Consider the following 27,174-nt stretch of genomic DNA (forward strand, 5'->3'; position numbering starts at 1 on the left):
TTAATGCATGGAAAGAAGGATACACAAAAACGGCCAGCACATGGCCTCTTGGCTTAGTGAGTGCCAAGTAAAAATTAATCTTTCATTATTGTCACCAACTGCCATTTGTGGTGGCACACACTGGTGCTAGCGAAGAGGAGCTGGCATCTGGGCAGGTAGCATTTACCCTCACTCAGTACTCATAGAATTATACCGATATGTATAAAACACTACAGTTGTGCTGAAAGAGTGTTGAGTAGATGGTTGGTAGTGACAGCTACACCTCCCAGAGATCCCAGGCACTTTGCAGATAAGGTTAGGAAATGTTTGCAGATCCTTACAAGGGGCTCTTGCAGCCAGATGCGGATCAGCGTGGCCAACGTGTAGTACATCACCAGCAGGAGAATGGGGTTGGCATGGTGATACCAGGACAGCTCTGGATTTACTATGATCTTCCAGGTGCTGGAGCAGTCTGTCTGAATAACAGATTTGATTCCAAACAACCTGTTCAAAAACAAAGAAGTGTGGATAGCTGTAGTCAACCGTGGCAGGTTAGCACATTAGAAAGTAGACATAAAGCTACACATTATATAATATATACTGAGATATATACTATTCATGCATCCTTAGATAAGTAGGAGGGAGATGAGAGATCTGAAGAACCTTTAGGATTTTGCCAGGTTGAGAAGCTGGGCTGGGAAGAAACTCAGAAATGATAAAGTGAGAACACAGACTCCATCTTACCACCTCGTTCTATCTCCTTGGAACCCTCAAGACTTCCCATAGCTCCAAAGTGGTATTTTCCTTGTGTTCCACAACAATTTTATTTGTATCATAACTTGAATTTTTATTCGTTTCTTTGGTGCTAGTTAAATTTTAAGTTCTTCTGAGCAGGGACTGTATCTTGTCATCTTGCTTTCAGGATATGCTTAGTATAGGAAAGGTTTCCTGTGCAAGCATATGTAATTGAAGCAAGCACACCAAGGATTGAGTGATTACAGTAGAATAGAGACTGAATGGTGTTAATGCTCCTGCTAATAAAGGAAGCTGGGCTAGAGAGATGGCTCAGCAGTTAAGAGCACTGGCTTCTCTTCCAGAGAACCTGCGTTCAATTCCTAACACCCACATAGCCAATCACAACCATTTGCAACTCCATTTCCAGGGGATCCAATGCCCTCTTCTGGCCTTCATAGGTACTGCATCCATGCAGTGCACAGATGTACATTCAGAAAACAAAATCAAAACCAAAACCAACCAAAAACACCCATATACGTAGAACAAAACTTCAAAGGGGATGGGGAGAATGAAGAAAAGAAGAGAGAGAGGGAGGGAGGGAGGGAGGAAGGAAGGAAGGAAGGAAGGAAGGAAGGAAGGAAGGAAGGAAGGAAGGAAGGAAGGAAGGAAGGAAGGAAGGAAGGAGAAGGTTTTCAGGACTGAAAGTACACAGTTTCCAGAGACATGCTTCTGGTGCTTAGAACCTACCTTGTCACATGAGGACGGATACAAATTTGACATCGCATTAGCCACAGGACCTCTATGCTGATTCAAAAGACCAACCAAATGAGCAAATGTTTCATTTCAGGTCAGACTTAGCACGAATAATTACTCAGTGCCAATATTATGGGAGTAAATATTGAACTTGGTCAGAGTTCTACAGCTCGGATATAAAAGCCAAATGTTATGTAGTAGAATTTCTGCAAAATTTATTTCTGCTAAATTTCATTTATGGGCAATTTGAGTTTTTCAAAGCTTGGTAATGAATCACTTACTTTGAAAGGATGGCTTACTTTTATGGTGCTTGTTAAAATTTGAAACGGTTTATGCTAGTGCTAATTTCTCCTATGTAGCCTGGATGTTCCTGATTACATAATGGGAAAGTATGCAAAATATGATTTGTTAAAAAAAATGTTGAAAATGTGACATATTAAGAAAGTCATCTTCCCACACAGTTTTCTGAGAAATGATGCTAATAAATGATCAAGTTTTTCTATGTGGATGAGCTCTGCCTCTTTCTATTGTTTGTGCTGATTCTTTTGAAACATTTGTTTATTTTGTGTATGAGTGTTTTGCCTGCATGTATGTTTGTGCACTATATGCATGTCTGGTACCCAGGGAGGCCAAAAGGGGGCATTGGATCATCCCCTGGGATTGGAGTTACAGACAGTTGTGAAGGCACCATGTGGGAGCTGGGTATCAAAATGGGGTCCTCTGCAAGAGCAGCTAGTGCTCTCAACCACTGAACCATCTCTCCAGCCCCATTTTTTTTAAAGAAATTACTAATTTTCTTTCCTTCTTTCCTTCCTTCTCCTCCACTTTTCCCTCCTTCTCTTTCTTCTTTTTTTTTTCAAACAGATTTCACTATATAACCCAGAACTCCCTACGTTGACTAGCTTTGAAGACCGAAATCCACCTGCCCCTGCCTCTCATGGGCAACACCATGCCCAGCATAAGTCCTTTCATTTTAATCAAGCATGCTCCATTCAGGTGTAAGGTCATCAAAGATCACACGGTCTTCTCTTATAAACTGCCCAGTGCTGCATTTTCTATAACCATGAAGGGCAGTGTAAGTGCACTGCTGAACTTGGATTTCAAAGAAAGCAAAAAGAAAACAGTTGAAAACTGAATTATCACTTCCTATAATAAACTTGCTTTATTACAGGTCTTTTTTTTTCTTAAGCTCAGTAAGAACTTTTTATTGAAATTAGGTTTGAAATAAAAAACATATTGAAGTCAGTATTGAAAGATCATATTGGCTTACATCAACATGTACAATTAACACATACTAAGAGAAAAGTAAAACATATAAGAAACTCTTTACTACATTAACATATACAATTAATACATGTCAATCAAAAGGAAAATAAAATATAAAAAAATCAAAGGAGAATGAAGTATTGAACTCCTTTGAGAATCCTAAAACCTCCTGAAAATGCTTTTGCAGCTCTAGATGACAATACAGATTTCTATATAGAGTACATGGAATGAAATGCTCATTGGATAAACTGAATATTTTAATCTGAGCAGGAGGGTTAATCGGAGCAGGAGGTTTCAACTTCTGAGGCCCCATCCTTCAACTGAAGAGGCCTTGTCATCATTACCTTAGACCTAGTTTGGCTCCATTAGAAGAAATTTGGTAATAACTCCCCACAGGTACTCACAAAAAAAAAAACCAAACTATTTCATATCACAACCAGTATTTCATCCCTTCTGAACAATACCGTGGCTGACTCCAGACTGAATTTGCACATTTCTACACCAACACTGAAGAATCAGACCTGCAGTTTGATCTGTAGTACATGGGTCTCAACAAATGGGCAAAAGCTACAGAACGGCCTCTCTAACTGTTCTCATCATTGTTCCAAAACCTGACAGAAACAACTTCCGGGAGGAAGGATTAATTGTGGGTTATGTTTCAGAGTATATAGTCTATCTCTGTGGGTAGGTATGGTGAGGACATGAGTGCCATGGCCCCAACCCCTCACATCGGGGTGGATCAGGAAATGGCAGGCTCTAGCCAGAAGTGGGCCTGGAGTAGAACCCTCATCTCCAGGAGTCTATACTCACCATCTGGGTCACATGTCCCTAAGGTTTATAACTCCCTAAATACTGCCACCATCAGGAGACTATGTGTTCAAACATATGTTATGGTTGTATCAAACTCAAACTAAAATATATGGCCACAGGCTGGCCATTAATTATCCATTATTAGAATTTCGTTTTTTAACAGGGTAAATAGTGTTAAGACCAATTCTCTCTCTCTCTTTCTCATATACACACACACACACTCCCACCCTTCAACACACAAGGGTTATATACTGTAGTAAATGTTTGTATGTAAGATAGGACATTCGTGGTTGAAATTTCCCATCCTTTCTAGTGTTGGAATTCTAGAAGTCTATAAAGTGTTAGCCATTAGATAATCTGCTTAGCTTTTCCCTTACCAGGAGTTCATCTAGATCCTGACCACCAAAAGGAAAGTGACTGTGTAGACCCTGCATTCAGAGACTCATTCAGGCACTCCAGCAGAAGGTGGTGTGAAGCCCGCCCTGTGTTTGAGTGTCAAGGGCAGGCAGTGGGAAGGCTGTACAGTGCTGGAGCAGGTAGTCCGTAAGAGGAGATGGGCATGTTAGAGAAGAGAGATCCTGAAAACTGGTGCAGCTTGAAGAGGTGTTGAGGTGGGGATGGGAAGACAGAGATGATGGCATGAACCCCAAGACTCCAGCTGACTACTGATGTGCCACTGGGTGTTGCTGAGCCTGATCTTATCCTAACAGGATTCTCAGGAGTGCCTGTATCTCCAGAGTAGAGTTCCCTGAGCCCCAGAACAATTTCATTTGTAGTCATAATCTTAATTTTTAGTTTTAGTGTGTGGACTTTGTTTTGCTACTCCGTCAAACTCTAATTTCTTGTCATCTTGTCTTCAGGACTTGCCTCAAGTAAAGAAGGTGTTGTATGCAAACATATTTAACTGAAATAAGACACTAAGAATAACTTAAAACATGGATGTGATCATGGTTGTGGGAGAAGTCAAGACTAAGGGATGGTAATGTTTCTCCTCTTGAAAAAAAAAGGAAGGAAGGATGTTAAGGATTCCCACAGCAGTATTCAGAGAAATATCACTGCTACATCCATGACTTTCATCATCTTTGTTTGGAAACTAAAAACATTCAGAATAAATGTATAACACAACTATCAAAGAATCCACTGTCATTTATCTAACATGCATCTTGGGTCACATAGAGTAGATATTCACTACTACTCTTCAGGCTGCAAACAAGAGTCTTACATGCCACCATCTGAATGAATAAGTAAATGTATGTGTTAAGAGTCAGTACTGCTTGAGAATATCTGAGAGCCCAGGTGCTGTGAGTTGGAGGTGGCTCGTTCCTTGGAGTTTTGTGCACTGGGGTATTGACTCTTACAGTGTGATGATGTTCGAAGGTTGATCCCTCAGTTGGGACTGTGGGACTCTTCATCTCCTGCTGGCTTCTTTGTTGATGTGATCTCTCCCACATCTCCCACATTCTGCCATCTGCCATCAGTCCTCTGAAGCCAAGCCATTGCTGACACCATGCCCTTCCCTTTCTAGAACTGTGACCAACACATGGCCTCCTTTCTTCCTAAATAGCATGCTTTGGGTGTTCTGTTATAATAATGAAAAACCAATTCACCTAGTTTAAGATAAAGAAACACTGACAGATTCAAATATCCAAGAGAGTTAAAGTATGAGGCCACCTGGCCGATCCTCTCAAGAGCGCACAAGGACACTTTGCTCAGAGCGCTATGTACAAAACTCGTTCACTCTTTGTAATGTATCACAGGAACAAGCAGACTCTCTCATCACATTCTTTTGATCTGCCTTCCTCCCTAGGCCCCACATCCTTGCAGCTGGTCCTCATGCTCTGCAAGGCTTTGTTCCAGATGTCTCCTCATCCCATGGAGAAGTTATTTTGCTCGCTCTCCCTCCGAAGCACTCTAGCATCTGACAACACATTGCTGATGACCTGACAGGATGTTTGTTTATACTTGCACATGTTGGCAGATTTATAGGTAAGCCACCACCTGTTTTCAGGTTCATTCAGACATCTGCTCTGTCTCCACTGGAGCCCAGCAACATGCAAGAAATACTAGTGTTGTATCTATCCCCCTGTTTTGAAAGTAACTATAACTGTGAAAGATACTAACATATACTCCCATGTTAACTGTGTTTACAGACATAGTCCAGAAACACGAATTTATTAATATCCTTGGGCAATTAATACCCAGAATGTTTTCATCCTGTAAATCTGGAACTCTAGCCAATCACCAATCCCCTTTTGTCTCTTCCCCAGTCCCTGGATTCCACTATTCTACTTTTTGGTCTATGTAACTAGATTCAGTCAAGAAGGATCTAATTTGATTTCAATGCTGTTAATGTTTCAAGCTTGAAGTGGAACAGTTAGATCACATGGTTATTCTATGTGTACCATTTTGAGGACCCTCAGTACAGTCTTCCAAAGTGGCTGTACCATTTTCATTCCCATCAGCAATGCAAAGGATTTCAAAGTCTGCACTCTTCTCTCTCTCTCTCTCTCTCTCTCTCTCTCTCTCTCTCTCTCTCTCTCTCTCTCTCTCCCTCTCCCTCTCCCTCTCCCTCTCCCTCTCCCTCTCCCTCTCCCTCTCCCTCTCCCTCTCCCTCTCCCTCTCCCTCTCCCTCTCCCTCTCCCTCTCCCTCTCCCTCTCCCTCTCCCTCTCCCTCTCCTCTCTCTCTCTCTCTCTCTCTCTCTCTCTCTCTCTCTCTCTCTCTCTCTCTCTCCCTCTCTCTGTGAGTGTTGAGAGTATCCATGCTGGTGGGTGTGAAAAGTAAAACACTACACTTTTAATTTACCTTTTTCTTTTCAAAAGTCCAGAGCTCTTTATGACCTAGTCTCTCATGGGAAGCCATATTCTTTAATTAAGTGAGCCTTAGCTCACTAGAATGAGCAAGTGTGTAATGGGATGATAAAAAAATCTAAGGCAAGTGCTAAATCCTCTCATGAAGCCAGGAAGAACAGTCTTTCCAACCAGCAGAAAATGATTATTTGGGGACAACTAATCCTCCGAAGGAAACATGTATTAATCTCATTCCAAGCCCCCAACTTTTGAAATCACAGGAAAACTGGAGGGAGGGAGGGAGGGAGAGAAGCAGCGGAGGAGAGACAGTAGCAGCCCATCCAGGCTGCAGGACAGAGAACAAACCTGGAGGAGAGGGCCCTCGGTTTGGCTGACCGTGCGAACAGGATGCCACTTCTTGCATTGTCTGATATGAATTAAAATCCTACCTGTGCTCTCAGTCATCTAGTCTGGAATGAGGCCTTTTGTCATTGGAAGCCTCAACTTTCTCATCCAGCAAATGAAACTAGTAACTACACTCCAGAGGTATCGTGAGAATTAGACATGGTCACCGTATGCTTCTGAAAGGTTGCGGTAGAATTCTTTTTTGTTTTTTTGATTCATCTATTTATTTTACATATAAGCTGCAGCCCTGCCCCCATCCTCCCCTCTCAGTCCTTCTCCCTCAATCCTCCCTCATCCTCCAACGGCCTCCTCTTCCCTCTCCATCCAGGAAAGGGCAGGTCTCCTATGAGTATCAATAAAGCATGGCATATCAAGTTGCAAAAAGACTAAGCACCTCCTAGGTGTTAAGGCTGGGCAAGGTGACCCAGTATGAGAAGTAGGGTCCCAAAAGCCAGTAAAAGAGGTGGAGCCAGGCCCTGTTCCCACTGTTAGGAGTCCCATAAGAGGACCAAGCTACACAATCATAACATATATGCAGGGTCTAGGTCAGTCTCATGCAGGCTCCCTGGTTGTTAGTTTAGTCTCTGCAAGCTCCTATAAGCCCAGGCTAATAGACTGTGTGAGCCTTTTTGTGGTGTCCTTGACCCCTCTGGCTCCTACATTCCTTTCTCCTTCTCCTCCACAGGATTCCCAAACACTACCTAATGTTTGTCTGTGGGTCTCTGCATCTGCCTCCATTGGCTGCTAGATGATGCCTGAACAAAGGTTTGGGGGACTGAATCATGGAAAATTATTTTGTGTTTCAAACAAGATGGTTAAGTTTTTAACACACTAGACATTAGTTTCTCTCTTGAATTAATTTCTCTCATCCATAAAGGCGTAAAGCTAGTGTGGCGTATCTTTTGTGGTAGTCTGAATTTTGTTGTCCTTCTTAAAAAGGTGTTGACTTTATTTAGACAAGAAGGTAAGTTACTCATCCCTCAAATGTATCTCATCAGGCTTGATCTACAGTTTTTTTCACGATAGGTCTGCAGCAGTTGAGTTTACGGTTCCTTGTTATTTGCTCTTTTCCCTGGAGTTTTACTTTGCCTGGCCTCAGGGAGCCAAGAGCAGAGCCAAGGGTTCAGCTGATGTCCGGGGGTGACCCAGTAAAACATCCGGAGCTCCTTCTCAGCCTCTCCACACTCTGATTTCCACTTCTCCTGCCCAGGAGGAACCTCGTGATCCCCTTTCTGATGAGGTATATAACATGTGCTGCCTGGTAGAGTTGGAAGGATGGGTGTTCTGATCCTGCTTGTTCCCAGCTCTCAGGCATTACAGTCCTGCAAGTCTGATGTTCCCTGTATGACAACACCTATTCATGCATAGCTTCCTTTCTGATTGTGGTAGCAGGGTGGTACAGTATGTTCCATATGCCTTTAGCACCCATCTCACTAATATGCATGACTTACAGTGATGCTGACGTCCTACTTACCTGCCTAGATGCTGGTTGGACTGCTTAGCAGAAATGTTTATCATCTGCTTAGCTACATAAATACAACATGGTAATATCACCTGATTTGGAAACAGAGATATTTATGTAAATATATATATATACATATATATATATAACTAATAATTACATTATTTTTCCTCATTTTTATCTCTTGTATCATTTATAAGGTTTTCTATGATTCTGGTATCAGGAAATATCAATCATATATTACCACTAACTATTTTTTATCACTGATTTTTGCACAAAGGTCACCCTTTTCTGTTTCTTGCCTCTTGTCATTGAGTATACACCCCACATAAACATGCATCTGTTTTTCTTTTGTTCCACCTGTCCGTCTTTCCTGAGCCCTTACCTGAGAACCTCAGGGGAAGCCATTCTTCTCTGTTAGCTCTCTTTTTGTGTCGTTTGTAAACCATAAAGCAGGGGATCATATATACAAGGTGATAGTGTGGGTTTGTGTCTGGGTAAATAAAAGCTCCACAGTTGTCTTAGTTAGGGTCACTATTGCTGTGATGAGACACCAGGACCCCAAACAAGTTAGGGAGCAAAGGGGTTTATTTGACTCCCACTTTCCCCTCACAGTTCATCAAAGGAAGTCAGGACAGGAACTCAAGCAGGGCAGGATCCTGGAGGCAGGAGCTAATACAGAGGCCATGGAGGGGTGCTGCTTGCTGGGTTTCTCCCAATGGCTTGCTCAGCCTGATTTCTTATAGAACCCAGGACCAGAAGGCCAGGGATGGCATCACCGAAAACGGGCTTGGCCCTCCCCCATCAATCACTAATTAAGAAAATACTCTGCAGGCTTGCCTGCAGACAGATCTTATAAGGGTATTTTCTTAATTGCGATGCTCTCCTCTCAAATGTCTTTGGTTTGTGCCAACAGTTCACACTGAAAAGAGATAAATGGCAACCTTCTGCCACCTTCTAGAGTTTGTTTCCAGAGCTGTCCCAGAGGCTGGTTTTTAACCAGTCTTGTCACTCTGTCCTGATACGTTTGTAAAATATAACTAAATGGTCAGTAGAAACACTGCTGCATATTAGGACACTGCACTGGCACCAGAGATCCCATACTGTCATGTAGTCTTTACACGCTTTCCCTATTTCTGTGCTTAACTTGTGGAAAAACTGTTTTGAACACGTGGGCCAGCGTTGACCTACCACTGTAAGCAGCAGTGACTTGGAAGAATCTACAAGTCCCAGTGAGGCTGGGTTTGGAAGTCTCTTGTTAATGCCTTCCTCTCCATCCTTCCCTTGAGTCTCCAAGAAGCATGGGAAGACCAGGGGTTGCTGGTCTAACAGAATCAGGTATCATGGAGAAGATGGAGAGACTCTAAGCAATTTCTGGCATCTTCTCCCTGCTTCCTGTAGGTGTATTTGGCATCATATGTTAGGCTGGCTCAGCTTCCCATGCTTGTCTGCCTTCTGATTTCTAGAAGGAAGTATTACATAAGCCAGGAGACAACCAGCAACTGTAAGCCTAATAAGCTTGGATTAAACTAATATGCACAAATTGAACTTGGGAACTAATATTGACATCTAAACCTGGATAAATTAGCAGTTTAAAAAATATTTTGAAATTTAGCTAGCTGAAAAATCTGTGAATGTTTTTAGATATGAAATAAGTTTTTTTTTAAAATATAGAGTTTATATCTTAATATTAGAATAATTTAAAGGTGCTATAACTTGTTAGGATCCCAAAAGCAGTTAGGATATGTCATGAGCTCATAGTCATTGTTAGGAACATTCATTCAACAACAAGAGTTCCACACAGAAATGGGCTTTATAAGAATCCATACCAGCCCTCTGAAACTTTGGTTTCTTTCTTTAAAAAGATTTATTTTATTTTTAATTACATTTGTGTATCTCTGTGTAAGTATGTGCATATTATTACCATATCCCCTGAGGCCAGAAGAGAGAATTGGTTCCACTGCAGCTGGAGTTACAGGTGTTTGTGAGCCTCCAGATGTGGATGCTATGAATTAAACTCTGTAAGAGCAAATCATGCCCTTAGTAACTGAATCATCTGTAGTCTTTGAAACTGTGCTTTTAATAGGAAGAGGCAAAGTGCTAGAGAGGCCCACAGAAATCCACAAAGATGCCCCCACAATAGACTGCTGGCAATGGTTGAGAGACAGCCCGAACTGACCTACTCTGGTGATAGGATGGCCAAACACCGTAACTGTCATGCTAGAAACCCCATCCAATGACTGAGGGAACCGGATGCAGAGATCCACAGCCAGGCCCCGGGTGGAGCTCCAGGAGTCCAAATGGCAAGAAAGAGGAGGGATTGTATGAGTGAGAATTGTTGAGACCAAGGTTGGATAAAGCACAGGGACAAATAGCCAAACGAATGGAAACACATGAACTATGAACCAATGGCTGAGGGGCCCCCAACTGGATCAGGTCCTCTGAATAGGTGAGACAGTTGATTGGCTTGATCTGTTTGGGAGGCATCCAGGCAGTGGGACCAGGTCCTGTGCTCAGTGCATGAGTTGGCTGTTTGAAACCTAGGGCTTATGCAGGGACGCTTGGCTCAGCCTGGGAGGAGGGGACTGGATCTGCCTGGACTGAGTCTACCAGGTTGATTTCAATCCTCGGGGGAGTCTTTGCCCTGGAGGAGATGGGAATGGGGGGTGGGCTGGGGTGAAGGGGAGGAGGGCAGCAGAAGGGGGGAGAACAAGGGAATCCGTGGTTGATATGTAGAATTAAATTATATTGTAAAATAAGATTAAAAAAAGACAAAAGGGCCTGATAATTTATGTCTTAGCATCTCTCTCTCTCTCTCTCTCTCTCTCTCTCTCTCTCTCTCTCTATCTCTATCTCTATCTCTATCTCTATCTCTATCTCTGTGTGTGTGTAAAATTTTAAGTAATTTTAATTACTTAAAATAATTGTATCGAATTTTCATATTACCTGGCTTTGAAAAGGAAGGAATATTTGGCCATATAAATGGGGTCGAATTATTTCACATTCTGGAGATTTCTAGCAAAACTACTGTAATAAAGCTTTTTATTACCTTCATAACCACTATGTGTCCTTAAACTGTCTACTCAAAAATGAGAGATTTGAGAGAATCACTATCTATGCCTTTGAATTCTCACACACTCTTAATGGCATGGAAATGCCATCTGCTACCTAGTAATGTGGCACACAGAAGTTACAGAATGGCCCATTATTCTGGAGAAACTCGAGAGAATCATTTTTCCCTTGAGCCAGGTTGAGTCCTTTTTCATGGCTCGCTAAAGTTGTAGTAACCCAATATTGAAAGCAGAGTGTGGGGAGAGAAGGGGGAAAGGGAGAAACATTTAAGTGCACCCAACAACTGTGGGCGAGCAACACTGTACCCAAGTATTGGAAGACCCCAAAGAGACTTGCCAACCATGTCAGGAACTGAACAGACAAGACAAGTGAGTGGATTTAAAATTTAAGGTGATGTGACAATAGGTACACTATGTGTCAGCAGATGCTCACAGAGCTGCACACGGCCCAGACTAGCTTGATCCTAGCTCTTTCCACATTCGATTCCACTGGCAGCATTAAGAAAAAGAAGCTCAGGGACATAGCTACCTCTTGCCATTACTCTCTCCCTCTCTTCCTTCTTCCTGGGCATTGCCCTGAGATCGGGAGGTTGGCATATCATGCTCATAGACATTTATCTTAGTTTTGCTGCATGCATATTTTTAAGTAATAGTTACATAGGTAATTATTGCGCATTCATGATAATGCATATGAATTTTATATGTATTTAACTACACACATACACACACACACACACACACACACACACACACACACACACACACATGAGATTGCATTTGAATATATTCTTTTGCCACTAATACAAAGGTGTCTTAGTAAGGTTTTTATTGCTAGGATAAACAGCATGATCAAAAGCAACTAGGGAAAGAATGGGCTTATTTTATCTTATAGTTCCAGGTAACAGTCCCTCACTGAGGAAAGTCAGGGCAGGAACTAAAGGAACTAGAGGCTGGAGCTGAAGCAGAGGCCATGAGGAGTGCTGCTTACTAGTTTGCTCCTTATGGCTTGCTCAGTCCAATTTCATGTATCGTTCAGGACCACCTGCCCAGGGGTGCCACTCTACCCCAGTGGACTAAACCCTCCTCTACCAATTAGAAATCAAGAAAATGCCCCCACAGGCTTGCCTACAATTTGATGGAGGCATCATCATCATCATCATCATCATCATCATCATCATCATCATCATCATTATTGGAGTTGAGTTTCCTCTTCCATTTTGACTCTGGCTTGTGTCAAGTTGACAAAAACAAACAAACAAACAAACAAACAAAACATCCAACTAGGATAAAAGGATGTTCAACATCCACATTAGAGGAATGCAAGTTAAAGCCATGAGGTGGCACTATACATAGCAGAGTGGGTAACACAGAAGAGGGTGAGGACAAATTCCAGAGGGTTTGGAGAAGCCGAGTCTCTCATTCTGTGTTGATGACAACGGGGTACAGTACTGTGTCTCTTCTAGTCCATTTCTACTGCTCTAACAACAACAATTTATCAACATTAGGTACAGACTCATTGCTCACAATTCTGTAGCCACAGATTACATTTTTGCCTTCAGCTCACCTGCTCTTACAAGTGAGGCCCTCTGGCCCCCCTGCCATGGGAGTATACCATAAGAAGTCAACCACTTATGATCTCAGACACTGCACATCACCCTATTCCAAGCCCACAGTCCCTTCAACTTTGACTCCCCAGTCTCAGGACCTGTGAGACTAGCTTGTGTATAAGTCCTCTAGTCTAGTATTTCTGTTATATGGCATCTCAGATGGACTAAAAAGCTCTCCTTGCTCTGAGGCTACACAAATGAGCCTCCTGTGTTTTGGTGAGGAGGTAGAAGACAGGAGGAGAAACGGACATTCCAGATTTAGAATATTGAGCAAGAAGCCACTAAGGTGTTTGTCATCAAATACAAAACAGATGTAGCTATCAAGCCAGAGAGGCCTTCCAGATATCTGTTCTCCATATTTCTAGCATTCTTTATGCCTTTGTTTCATTAAAAAATGAACATAATGTTATGCTGGCAACATGCCTATGGCTAAACTTAGCTACACAGTGAAACTCCTAACCCAGTTATTCCACGGATCACTTACATTCTAGTAATTTTCACCGAAGCTCAATTATGAACAGCATCTTCAAAAAATGCTCCATTTCAGAGAGCCAGCAGGAGTCTTTGTATGAGTTTCCATTGTAAAAATCATTTGTTTACTCTGGTGGTGCAATATTAGAAAGTCATACAAGTAGGCTTAATCTGTCAGGGTCATTTTCCATTTCCATTTCTCCCAGTCGGAATTGAAAAGTGAACTTCAGATTTAATGAATGGTCTGTGATGGGTTTCCCACTTAGGTATTGCGTTCACAAATCCCCACCAAGCAGAGGAGCCCTCTCAGCCAATCCATGGCCCCTGGACTCACTCTCCTCAGCATCCTGGCTGTGCTCCTTTTCTTATGGTTATTGCTGGGATGTATAATGCCGAATCTCAACAGGGAATAGTAAAGCCATTGCCCAGTAGGCAAACAACATCCTGCCATGCTTGCTGGATGGCTGACTTTAAGGCTTATGATCTACTTCAGATCACGTATATGAGCTGAAAAGAACATAAGCTGTCACTTATCTCTACCTTGCGTCTCCAAACTCTACCTGACAACCTTCCGTACTTTTCTTGCCAAGATACAAGTTACTCAAGATCACATACATGGAGGAAAACACCAGGAACTAGAAAGCAGCTCATTTGAAAACTATGGTTCATCTGTGGTTAATCTCCATACTTTGTTGGTAATTTCTATTGTTTCTTTGTTGGTAAATTATATGATGTCATGTACAGAGAGTAATACCACAGGACCTGATATACAATGTGTGTTCCAAAAATTCTGGCTACTGCCATTATAAGTATTATTGCTGTGAGGTATGACATGAGCTTGGCTTACGCTGGCACTGGTAAACAAGAGCTTATATGGGTCCCATTTAAGATGAATTTGAACTATACTCTCCCACACAGGGATTATATGTCTCTCCATATATATGCTTTCATATATGTCTCGTCATAATGTCTTTACAGAGATGCTGAGATGTGGCACCCAGTGGGAAGTTTGGGATAATGTGTAGAGTTATGAGCACTGTAATTATGTCTTACTGTTAATATCGGGCTGTTCACCAAAGTATGTTACTTTCATCTTGTCACTACATTCAAGGAAAGGACAAAGTGGCTACTGAGCGTGCTCACAGCTGCAGACAGATTTCAGCCAAACCTATATAGTCTTCTGCTACTAAGTACTCCCAGCCCTTCAGAATATGTATGTCCATTTCTTACATTAAATGCAGAAAGGCCTGCAGCTTCCAATGCCAAGCGGAAAGGGACACAGAGAGGACATTCCATCTATCTCATGGGCAGACAGGGAAACTGAGAAATGGTACTGTGGCAAGGTTTGACCTTATAACCTTACATGACAGTTATCCAAGTCTAGAGCAGGGATGGGCTTGGGACTCAGGGAAGTTCCAAGTGCAAAGTGGGAGACTCTAGGAATTCTCTCAGCGGCACCCAACTTTGATCTAGTTTGCAGAGACCCCCGTCACCTTTGAAATGCCAGAATGAGTGGCAAAGGAGTAATTGGGAAGGACTATCAGTTGTCACCACCAGGCATGAGGCCTTCCTTTTAGATCCTTTCAGAACCAGTGGTGGGGGCTGTCAAAGCCTCTTCAATCCAAAATTCTGGGGAACAAACAAAAGGCCAAAAACCTGATTGCTGGTGAGTGCCACAGAATGAACTCGTAATTATGAATGAAATCAAGGATCCAGTTTCAGAAAACCAGGGACTATTCAGACATTCACAGAAAGGCACGTTTCTGCTTCCAACCATCTTATGAAATTTCCTCCATGGTAGGCAAATGGCTCAGTCGGAACCAGATGGGAAACACTTTTAAGGAATCTTGCTAGAAGAATTCTCTCAAGTTCCACGGCACCCCATTGATCTGAGTGCAGTTCTGCCTTTCCCATTTGAGCTTTTGGTACTTTGGCCTCCAGGCCCTCCCCTCCCCATTGCCCTACATTGCATCATATGGAAAACACAGCCAAGACCGAACCTTCCTTTTTCATTAGTTTCTTACTTAAACTTTAAACATGTTTCCATGTGTGTGAGAAAATGTTAATCTGACAGATTTCACACTACACTGTTTTTGTAAGCTTGGAAAAACTTTACACAGAGTCCTCTGGGATCTACATCATTCCTTTGAAGTTTTTAAAGGCACATACGTCTTCACTATTCTCCAATTTGCTGTAATTGAGCTTTATGCTGTAGTTGTGGAACACTGCTTTACAACAGCATTGTGTCCGAGGGGCAATTTTGTACCTGGCAGAAATGTCCCATATTCAGGACTGTGATTACTGTGAACAAATTGAGGCCATTTGGAATGTTTCCTCTGTAACTCTTACAGGCATTATTTCTCTGATGTCACATCTAGGACGCAGACTAGTGTTTACACTTGGTGAGGGTATTTTAAACCTAGGGCTTCCTTCTCTTGCCGGGATGCATCTCACCATGTGGAAAACGTGAGAAGTGAGTGAGGAGCGGGACGCTGGGGAACCTTGACCTTCCATGCTCTTGTGCTATCTTTTGTGATAATAATCCTTGTGTCTTCTAGGGGACACCTGACAAGAGGCAGGATTTGTAGGCATTTCTGTTACAGATAAAATTTCTCTGAACGGGCTGTAATGTCAGTATGAGCTGAAGTACTTCATTTTCAAGTCCTTGAGTCTGGATCATCGTAATATGCAAACTGGAAGGCATGCAGTGTGCTTCTCCAATAGGAGCTGTCTGAGTGTCTCACAATAGCCCAGCAAAACATCAGCATTATTGCTAGAACACATGCAGCTTCGAAGCTCAGTGACCGAGAAGGTCGCAAGTGGTGAGTCAGGTCTCCTGGCTTCAAGTTAGGACCCCACACAAAGTGTCACCAGCAACTTCACACCAATGCATTCGAAAATACACACGAAAACAAATTCCTTGAAAGACACAAATGACTGAAACTCAAAAGTCTTACAACCATAACAGAAACTGAGTGGGGGGGGGCATTATAAATATATCCAATATAGAAAATATGAAATCCAAATGCTTTCCACTAGTGAATCAGATCAAAAAATTTTTAAAAGATAACAGCAATGCTAATCATTAAAGAAGAGAAAATAATTCTCAAGTCATTTCATAAGGTTAGTGTTCTCAATTCACTTTACGAGGTTACCACTACTTGGATATCCATGCCAGAAAAAGACAAGCTAATAATAGGAAATGATACAGCGATGTCTATTATGAATACTGTTAAATTTTTGCATATACTGTGCCTTGAGTTCTCAATCCTCATTATCCCGAGTGCTGAGCTTCTATGAATGCACTACCATGTCTACCCTAAATCATTTTAAATGGGGAAAACTATGTTATTTACCAATATCGCACTTAGAGAACGCCCTTGTTTCGATCACAATGTTGCTTGGTTTCTTAGCTGTCCTCGGTATACAGAAACTCTCAGACATGGACCATAAAGGGTCAGGGGTCAGCAGGTATTTTAAAATTGACAGTGATCTTTCTTAGGAAATCATTTCCCCATGTATCATCTTATCTTACCATGGTTGCCTTTGGGGTCTGGAGTTCTGGAAATCTAGGTTTGTGTCTGCTCACGTATAAAGGGTTAAAATACAAGGGTTAGGAGGGGCACAGACACTGAGAGAAAAAAAAGGCTGAGCCAAGAGCTGGGAGCCCAGTGTGTAACCTTCCAGGACCCAGGGGTCTTTTCACAGCCCCAAAGAATCAGGACCCAGGGGCATACTGAGTTACAAAGGCCCACTGTAGCAAAAGCCAAGAAAAAAGTTTTCAGAGGGGAACTCAGCAGAGGGCAATAGTTTTTACTCACAAAAGGAGGATAAAAGGTTCTAGAAGGAAATATCCAAGCTAGGCTTTGAGGGAAGAGAAGGAGCCAGTGAGAAGTATGGAGGGGGAGAATCTTTCCTGTGATGAAGCAGTCCAGCTTTAGGAGCTCAGGACCTCAAAACTGCAATGGGATGTAGGGTTCACACTGTGAGTCTGACTTTAACTGTAAACATTAGAGGGTTTCTGTTTTGCTCTGTTTTGTTTTTAGTAAACTTAGTATCTGCATATCACCATGCACTTGAAATATGTTATCCTGTTAAAAAAATAATCCCACTTTTTCTAGGCTGCATTTCCACACCTATTTAATAAAAGGAAAATAGGTTCAGAGTACAGATGATCTGCCCAGGAAATAGCAAGACCAGGATTCTAGATCCATAAGCTGTGAAGCGTTAGCATCACGCTCTTACTGTTATATTTTTGAGACTGTGGGGCCCATGTAGTCCTTGGTGGCAGAGATGAGAACTGACGGACAGAAGGTCACGACTTGTGGTCGAGTGCCTTCAGGTTAGTTGATGTCATAGTTATGGACTCCGTTGAATGAGTTACATAGTCTGACCAACTCAAAAAATTCTAGTTGTCTCTGCAGAACATAAAACATCTTCTCCCTAAAATCCTGCCTAAGAGATGCCTTCCGTAGGCAAATGGAGAAAAAAAAAATGTCCACAGCATTTAATCCAAGCCTAAGATCTGGAAGATGAGCTGGGGAAGATGGAGGTCACCAGACTGAGTAAGCAGCCCAAACAAAGGTCCTGTAACCAGTTAGAAGCTGTAGCTGCAGGTGTCATGGCTGGTAGGATATCTCACTGCCTGAGGATTGGAGTCTACAGCATACCAGCTGAACATAAGTTGTCCAGACAGAATTGGGGGGGGGTCCCCATGCTTAGGTCCCATAGACTTATAAACTTGTAAACTTCCATTCATCTGTGGAGAATGTAATTCATATTCCTTTGGCTCCCATTGTTCATCTTTGTGATGAACACACACAAGCATTGCCTGGGACCTATTGACTAAGTCACTTAACCATTAAGAGTCTCCATGCAATGATATTAGTGTTTGCTTATAATGGTGTCTCTCCCTCCCTCCCAAAACTGCCAGTGAAACAAGGCTTTAGACAGATCAGCTCCAGGACATGGTGACTGTTGTCATAAAGGGACAAAGAAGTGCTAACAGCCTTGGGTTCAAGTCGACATTCCCTAGCATTAAAATGAAATACTCTACATTGATTTTCCCCCCAAACTCACTGGGCTCTTTTCACATAAAGTTTTTGCCAAATTGAAAAATGAGGTGCAACCGAGCCTTTATTTGCTGATTCAGTATACTGACCCTCAGACCCATGGAACGCAAGCCAGGCATACCCAGGGATGCCAACTGCCTCTGAGAAAACCTGGACCCTCTAAGCAAAGCAAAAGTGCAGGATCCTAGCAAAGAGACACATAACGTAACATTCCTTACCTTTCTGAGTGTGTGCTACTTCCTTTACACCAGGAGAGGAAGATGGGAACCCTGGGATCTCTATTTCTCCTTTCACATAAAGCTGTTCCACAACTACCCCACAACAGGATAAAGAGCACAAATGACAGTGAACTTTGAAATGTTTGTCCTTTAAATTGTTTCTTCTTTGTCACAGCATTTAATCCAAGTTTGCAATGTTGGCATTTCAGAATTTGTTGTTTCTTTTATTTACACAGCTTTCATGCTGAAATTAACAAGGGCTTTCCCTTCATCAAACATGATTCATTTTCTGATCGTGATTTATTGAGCTAGCAGATAAAGAGCAACAGCATAAGTCATCATTCTGGGTTCATTTAATAGTGTGTTTTCATGAGGATGACCCAGGGATCTCTCCTGTTGCTTCTACTGTTTCATTTTCAATTGTAGTTTAGGGTAAAAAAAAAATAACAAAATGAAAACAGGAATTTGAGCAAAAAAGCCCCACTTTTCTAGTGAGTCTGTAAACAAGCTAGAGAAAGTTTAGGGGGTTGGAATAAGTTATACAGAAATGGGGGGGGGGACCCTAGAGTGCAGTTGGTGCTTCCCATGAATGGGATGCTCATGAAGAGGAACAAGAAGAGAAGACATGGGTTCTGGGAGGACGGAAGCAGTTAGTTTAGCCCACTCCCCTGCCCAACACCCTCACCTATCTTGACCCTCTCTAGATAACTCGGATAAATGAGCAAGAGGCCAGTCCAATGTCACACCCAGGCTGTTTTTAGCCCAGCTTCCTTTAGGGATGATCTTCCAGGGAAATGTAGTTCAAAGCCATGTTAGCAAATCATCAAACTTGGCTTTCAATACGTGTCATCAGCAAGTACAGAGAAATAAAGCTCTGTGCAAGCCAGTGCACAACGCACTGATCAAGCTCCCTGATCGCCACAGCACAGCAGCACACACAGGTTCTCCCACCTGCATCCCTGTCTCCTGCTCTATGCTTTCATACTCCAAATGCAGGGTCCCCATTGGACAGAAGTGGTCCTGCACTCCCAGATTCCTAAGCTTGGTCATCTTCTCACTGGGAGATGCTGGGGTATCTCTGCACATATGCAGCTGAACTCGACATCAGCCCCACCATTTGGGTTCTTCTCCTTTTGCTCATCTCAAAAAGCAGAAGGTCTTTGCTCATATAGTGTTATTCCTCACAAGCTATTTTATTTTCATAAGAAATTTCTGTAGTCAGGCTAATAGGTATAATGGGACTCTACTAGTAACACATCATTCCAAACACTCTATATCATTTTGTACTCCATTAAGATGATACATGTTTGAAGCATTATTTTGCTCATTATAAATATGTTCATAACTGCCAAATAATGAGTCCTGAACTTTGCTTTGGAAAACTTGGTCATGCCACCACTGAATGTACACATGAAAGTGACCTCCACCTCTCTCCTAACTGAATACCATATCAAACTTCCCCATCAACCCTGGTCTTTCCCATACATCCCAACAATCTCTTCTGTACTTTCTGCTGGGTAAAAGAAATGGGAATTTCCACCATAAACTGCATGAGCCTATAAGGAATCTAGCAATTCCTTGGGATCACAGGGCTAAATGACAGAGTTACCTAAAGAGGAATGGGATTTCCAAACTATGCTACACATAGGCATGGATTTCCACACAGCACATACATGATGAGAGCATCATAGTTCTGTAGATTAACATAGCTCTGGCCCCAGACTATGGAAAGTTCTGGACGTTTCAGCAGGATTAAGCACTTCATAGTTCTGCAGAAGCTCTTTCACAATCAAGAGGACCAGGGTTGCAGCTGTTCCCCATGAGTTTGGCTTAGAGTGAAAGCTAAGTGATGCCCACCACCACTTGCATCATTTATGACAGCAAAAATGAGGAACAACCCTTATGGTCAAAGCTCAGGGATGGACCAAGACGTAAAAGCCACGCAGCCAAGCATGTTGCAGTCTACAAAAAGTCCATTTTAGGAGAGTGTTACCTAACCAGGAAAATAACAAGCAATAAGTATGGTATGTTACAAAACATATGGACAGGATTTAAAGTTTGTTTTTTGAAACTGTATTTATATGCACATGAAGACCACTGAAAGATACAGGGCAAAAAAATCAGCAGAATTTATTTTCGAGAGTTAAAATTCCATTTCAAAAAAAGTACTTATTACTTATTCCATTTTTTTTTCAAATATTCACCAATAAAGTTGTGTATCATACCATGACAAAAACTTCCATTAATTTTCTTCTGGGAATAAGAATGATTACTACCAGATTGTCCACTTTAAAACTTAAAAGAAGATAAAAACTGCTTTCTGATTCTAGAACCAACTTATCTGGAAGGTGGATACAAGCGTATGGGTCTTGGTAGTTACAAAAAACAGTGACAATGCCCATGCAAGATGACATCTATCTATCTGTCTGTCTGTCTGTCTGTCTATCATCATCCATCCATCCATGTATCCATCATCTATCTATCTATCTATCTATCTATCTATCTATCTATCTATCTATCTATCTATCTATCTATCTATCATCTATCATCATCATCCATCCATTCATGTACCCATCATCCATCTATCTATCTATCTATCTATCTATCTATCTATCTATCTATCTATCTATCTATCTATCTATCTATCTCTATCCATCCATCCATCTATCTTACTATCATCATTAGTCTCTAGTTTGATTTCTTCTACTTAGATGTTATAAATTTAGGGTTAACAGCAATGCATTGGAATTATTTTTTGGGAAAATTAATGTCCTAAATTTCAGTATCCAAACGATACAATGTAACATGATCATCAAATTGGGAGCAAACATTCCTTCAAGGGAGTTAACTGTGGCTATGCCTTGTCTTTTCATATGCTGGTGAGCAACATAACTTACTGCTGGTTGCTATAAGAGCTGAGAATGACAGACCTATTTACAAAGTTTCTGAAATAAAGCATAATTTGAATTCTATGGCAGTTTGAACAAATAACTATGGTACCCTGTGGCACTCCTGTTATATTTTGCCATAGGATAGCAAACCATGGCCCATTGGCCACACCTAGTCGACCACCTGTTCTGCTTCATGTCTGGTTTAATATTGTTTATACATTGTAAATTGTTGGAGAAACTCAAAAGAAAAAAAATATCTTAAGCAACATTAAAATAACACGAAATTGAAATTTCAGCATCCTGACACTAAGTTTTGCTAGGATGTGGTCCTGTTGGTGCCTTCCATCTGGTTATGTCCCCAGAGGACAACTTCTCCATATAACTGTGACAGAATTCATGACCCATAGAACATGAACTGACCCTTTACAGAGAGAAAAGGACCTAGACGTGTTTTCATGATGGGTCTAAGTAATCTGTTTCCCACCATCAGCCTGCAGATGGCAGAAAAGAGCCTAAACTAGGAGGAAGGGAAGCTGCCGGCCCACAGAGGATGTTTACATTTCCAATTAAGTCATTGCCGAAAAAGTCAGCCCTTCCAACAGTACAGAGTAGTCTTATATATGTTTAATAAACCAAAAAATTAAATGCCTAAAAGAAACTGAATGATTCATTTAGCTCACTGCTAATGTCTGTACTAAGGTTGAGCATTTATTCACTCCCACCCAAAACAAATATTATGCAATATGCACCATTAAAGAAACTCCTAAGTTTTAATGTGTCTATATTGCATGCTTCTCCTATTAAACTGAATTACAGTTCTTAAGTTTACAAGTGAATACCATCAGTTGAGCCAATTGGGATTGTCATTACTGGAGTGCACATGTGTGTGTGTGTGTGTGTGTGTGTGTGTGTGTGTGTGTGTGTAGTGTGTGTGTGTGTGTGTGTGTGTGTGTGTGTGTGTGTGTGATCAACTCTGTTTTAACTGAATTTAAATGGTATTAGGGTTAATATGTGTTAGTAGTGTAGGGACATAAACTCAAACTGGCATTCTTTTTATATATGAATCAATGAGACCATATACTCTTCTTCATAGTTACCACCATGTAACAACCAGACTGGGTTGCAGACCTCTGTTCCTGAGATGGTCATATCATCCATGGTCTTTTCCGAGACAGGCTCCTCATTTCTCAATGAGAGAACAACACTGAGCCACTTTGCAGGGGTGTGGCAGAGACAGGAATTTTGGCTCCTCCCACTCATGCTCTCGAACACCTTTTGTGTTCCCTTTTCTTTCTGTAACTTTGAATTGTGAGCTTTTGATAGACAAAGAACATATGGACAAGATGATAGATAACTCCATACATAGCATGCAAATAATACTGTCTACTCCCTGAGTCTTTTTTTTTCATAATCTATCATTTTTGTGGTGAAACCATCATAACAGAAATTTGTGATGTTCAAATTTTATCACAACACTTCATCCTTAGATGTAGCTCCTAGAATAATGACAGCCTTGTGCTCACAAATAAAGAAATTTGCAATAAATCTAAGAAATTAGCCATATTCCCTTAATATCCCTAACCTCAGTGTCCCTCACTTAGCCCAGCATCTTTGAGGGACTTGCTGTTGGCTCAGCATAGAGATGTCCTGCACATGCGTCTGGGTGTCCAGTTATCCTTCAAACCAGCCTTGTTCTTTCCACACTCAAAATACTATCATTTTTAAAAAAAATTAAACTGATTTTTTTTTCAAGACAGGGTTTCTCTGTGTAGCTTTGTGCCTTTCCTGGGACTCACTTGGTAGCCCAGGCTGGCCTTGAACTCACAGAGATCCGCCTGGCTCTGCCTCCCGAGTGCTGGGATTAAAGGCGTGCGCCACCACCGCCCGGCTCTTTTTTTTTGTTTTTTTTTAAACTGATTTTTGAAGAGAGAATATAGGAGACTACATTCTGGGTTTTTCTGGCTGTTTTCATCTGGGGCAATTTGAATTATTTCTGAGTTTTCCATAACTTGTAGTTTGGAGGTCACGTCTAATCGCTGGATACCAGGACACTGTGTGTCTCCAACACACGCAGGTCTCCTGGTGTCAGGCATATCAACGTTGGTCCATTCATGAAGGCGGGAAGCACTGTGTAAGCGGTTCCCTTGGCAGTGGGAGACATCAGGGAGGCAGCTGTGCAGATGGCTTCATCCCTACAACACTCAAGGAAAGATTTCAGGCTGTGGCCGGAATCCAACAGTTCACTTGCAAGGATACAGAGTAGCTTTCTAATCCTTCTATTCCTTTCCATTTCACCAGCTGCCACTGTCCTGTGCGGAGGAGCTCCCCCTTTGAACTGCCAACGGCCTAGAATTTCCCCCGAAAGCTAAAGTAAGTTCTAAGTTCTCTAATTTCCATTTGCACAAAAATGAGTTGGCATAATAACCATGCTCAACTCAGGCAAATAGTTACACATTTCACGTTCTCTAAAATCCTGGATTCCGGTATTTTTAGTTTCGCGTGTTTCTACGGTCAATTTGTTATTGTTTCTGATGCACAGTTTGCCATTACACGTGTGGCCTGTGAGAGCTCTGTCTAGCTATAACATGCTATAACATGTTTTTGTGTCCTCTGCTCAGATCTTGTGTCTCCCCTGTCTGCTCCAGACAGCAGTCCCTCCTGTCCCCAATGCCAGCAGCACCTTCCTCTCAGAAGACCTTCCCGTTCTTTCTAGACTGTGTTCTCAATGAAACTACAGGATTAGGACTGCTTCCCCGCCATGCCAAATCCTTGCTTAATGCACCCACTGGCAGATTAACAAGGATTGGCGAAGGGATGTGGGCTTCTTCGGACATACGGATGGTCTCTCCTACCTTGCATAGTAGTCGTTGGGTGGAACTGCTTCTTGGAAGAACTGAAACTGGTAGAGATAAAGTCCAATCAGGTGCCCAGCCGTGAAGATGGCCAACAGGACACAGAGGCAGCCGAACAGCAGCGGGTCAAAAGTCCGGCACCAGGACCACCAGGTGCACAGACCCAGGAACACGAAGAAGTACACAGCTGACGTCAAAGACGGCAGCATCATGCCTAAGGAGAAGAAAACAACGCAGCCATGACCAGGGGACAGGACCAGATGTTTACTTGCCCATCAGTGAGTGTACTGGCTGGAAAGGATGTAAATTTCCTTCATGTACTTTAGATCGTGACTGAGATTTCAATGCTATTCATCATAATCTGTCAATATCATCAGAATCCTAAACGCTCTACCCACTGTAGGAAGAAGCCACACCTGGAGGGAGTAATGGTATGAGCTTATTTAAGACAAGTCATGAAGGACCCCCCCCCCCCCCGCCCCAGCGTTTGAGCTGAGGAAACACTTCCTTCTCTCACCAGGAGAACTGAACATGCACCTCAAGGTTTTCTGTTTCTAACTTATCCTCCAAGTTACAGGAATATATGTACACCCATTCCAACTTTTCTCTATAACAGTTTGTTTTGTTTCATTTTTTTTAACCACAATTTTTTATTTTTTATAATATTTAGGACATTAATTTTATTAAAAAATTTATTTTTTAACCAAAATTATTAAGTAAAATTTTCTTTGACAATTTCACACTTGTGCATAACACATTCTGACCACTCTCATCCCAGCCCTCCCCCACCTACTGCTTCCTCTCCTCCTCCCAACAAATTTCTTTCTTACATTCATGTATATTACTTTTTAAAGATTGATTTTAGTGTGTGTGCATGCATGCATGTGTACGTGTGTATGTGTGTCTCATATCTCACATGTCTATATGTGCCTGTTTTAGGGTGTTTTTTTTTGTGTGTGTGTGCATATCATTTGTATGTCCTCACTCACATGCCTGCAGGTGTCTACAGAGGTCAGAAGAAGGCACTAAATAAGGGCAACTGGTGCTATAGGTGGTTATGAGCTACCTCTACCTGACATGGGTTCTAGGAACCCAACTTGGGTCCTCCGGAAGAGCAGCAAGGGCTTTTAAGCACTAAGCCACCTCTCCAGCCCCTTGGTTTTGCTTTACGACCAAGATCATCTGCTGGGTTTAACCAGGGCTGTTGTGTGACCATGGTATTGGACTTTTTTCCAGTTAAGATTTATAGAAACACACACACACACACACACACACACACACACACACACACACACACACGTGTGTGTCTGTGTGTGTGTATGTATATATACATATATATAGCATCTACTATATACATACATACACATATATATGTATGTATATAGTAGATGCTATAGTCTCATTACAATTTTGCTCTACCTGATGAGGCAACTCATTTATATATGGCTTAAAGCAAGTTTATCAGGGAGTTTGAATAGACTTCTCATTAAAATATTGGGTTTTATTTGCAGAAAGTTCTACTCCCTTCTTGTTGTATTTTTCCTACGAAAAGGAAGTTATTTCACCTTTGTGACTTTAGTCTGAGTGAGTCCACTTTAAAAAGTTCCCAGTGCGGTAGGCAGAGGGAAGGCAGGAGGGGAAAGGTTGAGACAGCATTCGATGACATTATTATGGAACAAGCAGAATGTGGCCAACATTTAAAGGAAGTTACTGTCTGTGGAGGGAGATTGCAATCTAACTTGGGAAGAAAAACTGTATATCCTGGGGAGTTAAATTAAGATTTCAAATACTCCATGATGTAAAGATAGGGTTGGCTCTGTACACACTCAAATAACGAATTGCCAACAGATCAGAGTTCAAAGTTTCTGGGAAGAGAACTAGCTCTTATTTTAATCTAAACATATTAAAATGAGATCACTTGGATGTGGAAACGATGATTGGACAGAGATTAGCAGTCTTTTTGAAAGCCTCGAGGCTAGAAATGGAGCAAGGAAGCCAAGGTGGTTACCCAAGTGGCTGGCTCTACAAGGTCACCGTGGTATGCTGAGGCCCTGGGTCCACCGTCATCTTCTTTCCCTTTGATCCTGTCTTTTGCTGTGCCCATCTTGGCCTGTGACTTTCTCTGGGGGAAGCCACCACGGGGTACACTCACCTGAGGAGCCCAGCAGGATGGTCACCACGACCTTGCCTGCTGTGGTTATCATGTTGCCAATGAACTCCTTCAGCTTGGAGGCCACGGAGGCGAGCCTGCGGAACATTTTTAACTTTGTGCTTTCTTCCAGCTCGCCTTCCATGCCTTCCTCTCCATCTAAGTCCTCCTCATAGATCAGTGCCTCCTCTGAATCCATCTTCTCTCCTCCAGCCTAAAGAATTGAAAAGCAGAAGGCAGCAGCGGTTCATACTCCTGTGGCCCCGGGGTTCCTAATCTGTGGGTCAGTCCCTGGGGTCAGCTTCACCAATCAGTAAAATGACCAGCCCCCGGGTCTCTTGGCAGTGAGTCCAAGCTACTCTGATCTTCCCTGAAGGAGAACACAGACAATAGCCCCAACCTTGGAGTCCCAGTGGCATACCCTGTTTCTTAGATGTACTCTGTCCTGTGCTCCCTACATGCACCCATTCTTTTACAGGTAGAAGGAAACTCCCACAGCCATTTACAATCTTCACCGTGGTTTGTTTGAATTGTTGCTGTTTTTTGTTTTTTGTTTTTGTCTCAACTCTAGTCTGTTCATCTGCTGGCTGGTTTTATAGAACCATTGAAGGAAGCTAGGGCAGAGGTGGGGATGGGTAATGCTCAG

General features: G+C 42.1%; 1 protein-coding gene across 7 annotated transcripts in view; it reads right to left on the bottom strand.

Annotated features, from left to right (window-relative positions):
* The window catches only part of Piezo2 (piezo type mechanosensitive ion channel component 2), a 380,980-nt gene that overhangs the window by 112,731 nt on the left and 241,075 nt on the right, over window positions 1-27,174 (bottom strand). For all 7 annotated transcript variants that reach the window (XR_013046146.1, XM_076555357.1, XM_016003707.3 and 4 more), the window contains exons 6-8: window positions 26,532-26,742; window positions 24,380-24,593; window positions 321-483 (exon numbers count right to left, since the gene is read on the bottom strand). Coding sequence is in view for 6 of the 7 variants with exons in the window: in XM_076555357.1 (XP_076411472.1) it covers window positions 321-483; window positions 24,380-24,593; window positions 26,532-26,742 (588 nt within the window). In the remaining variant the exon portion in view is untranslated. The remainder of the gene's footprint in view (window positions 1-320; window positions 484-24,379; window positions 24,594-26,531; window positions 26,743-27,174) is intronic.

Source organism: Peromyscus maniculatus, chromosome 19 (genome assembly GCF_049852395.1).
Source record: "Peromyscus maniculatus bairdii isolate BWxNUB_F1_BW_parent chromosome 19, HU_Pman_BW_mat_3.1, whole genome shotgun sequence".
Taxonomy (NCBI): Eukaryota; Metazoa; Chordata; class Mammalia; order Rodentia; family Cricetidae; genus Peromyscus; species Peromyscus maniculatus.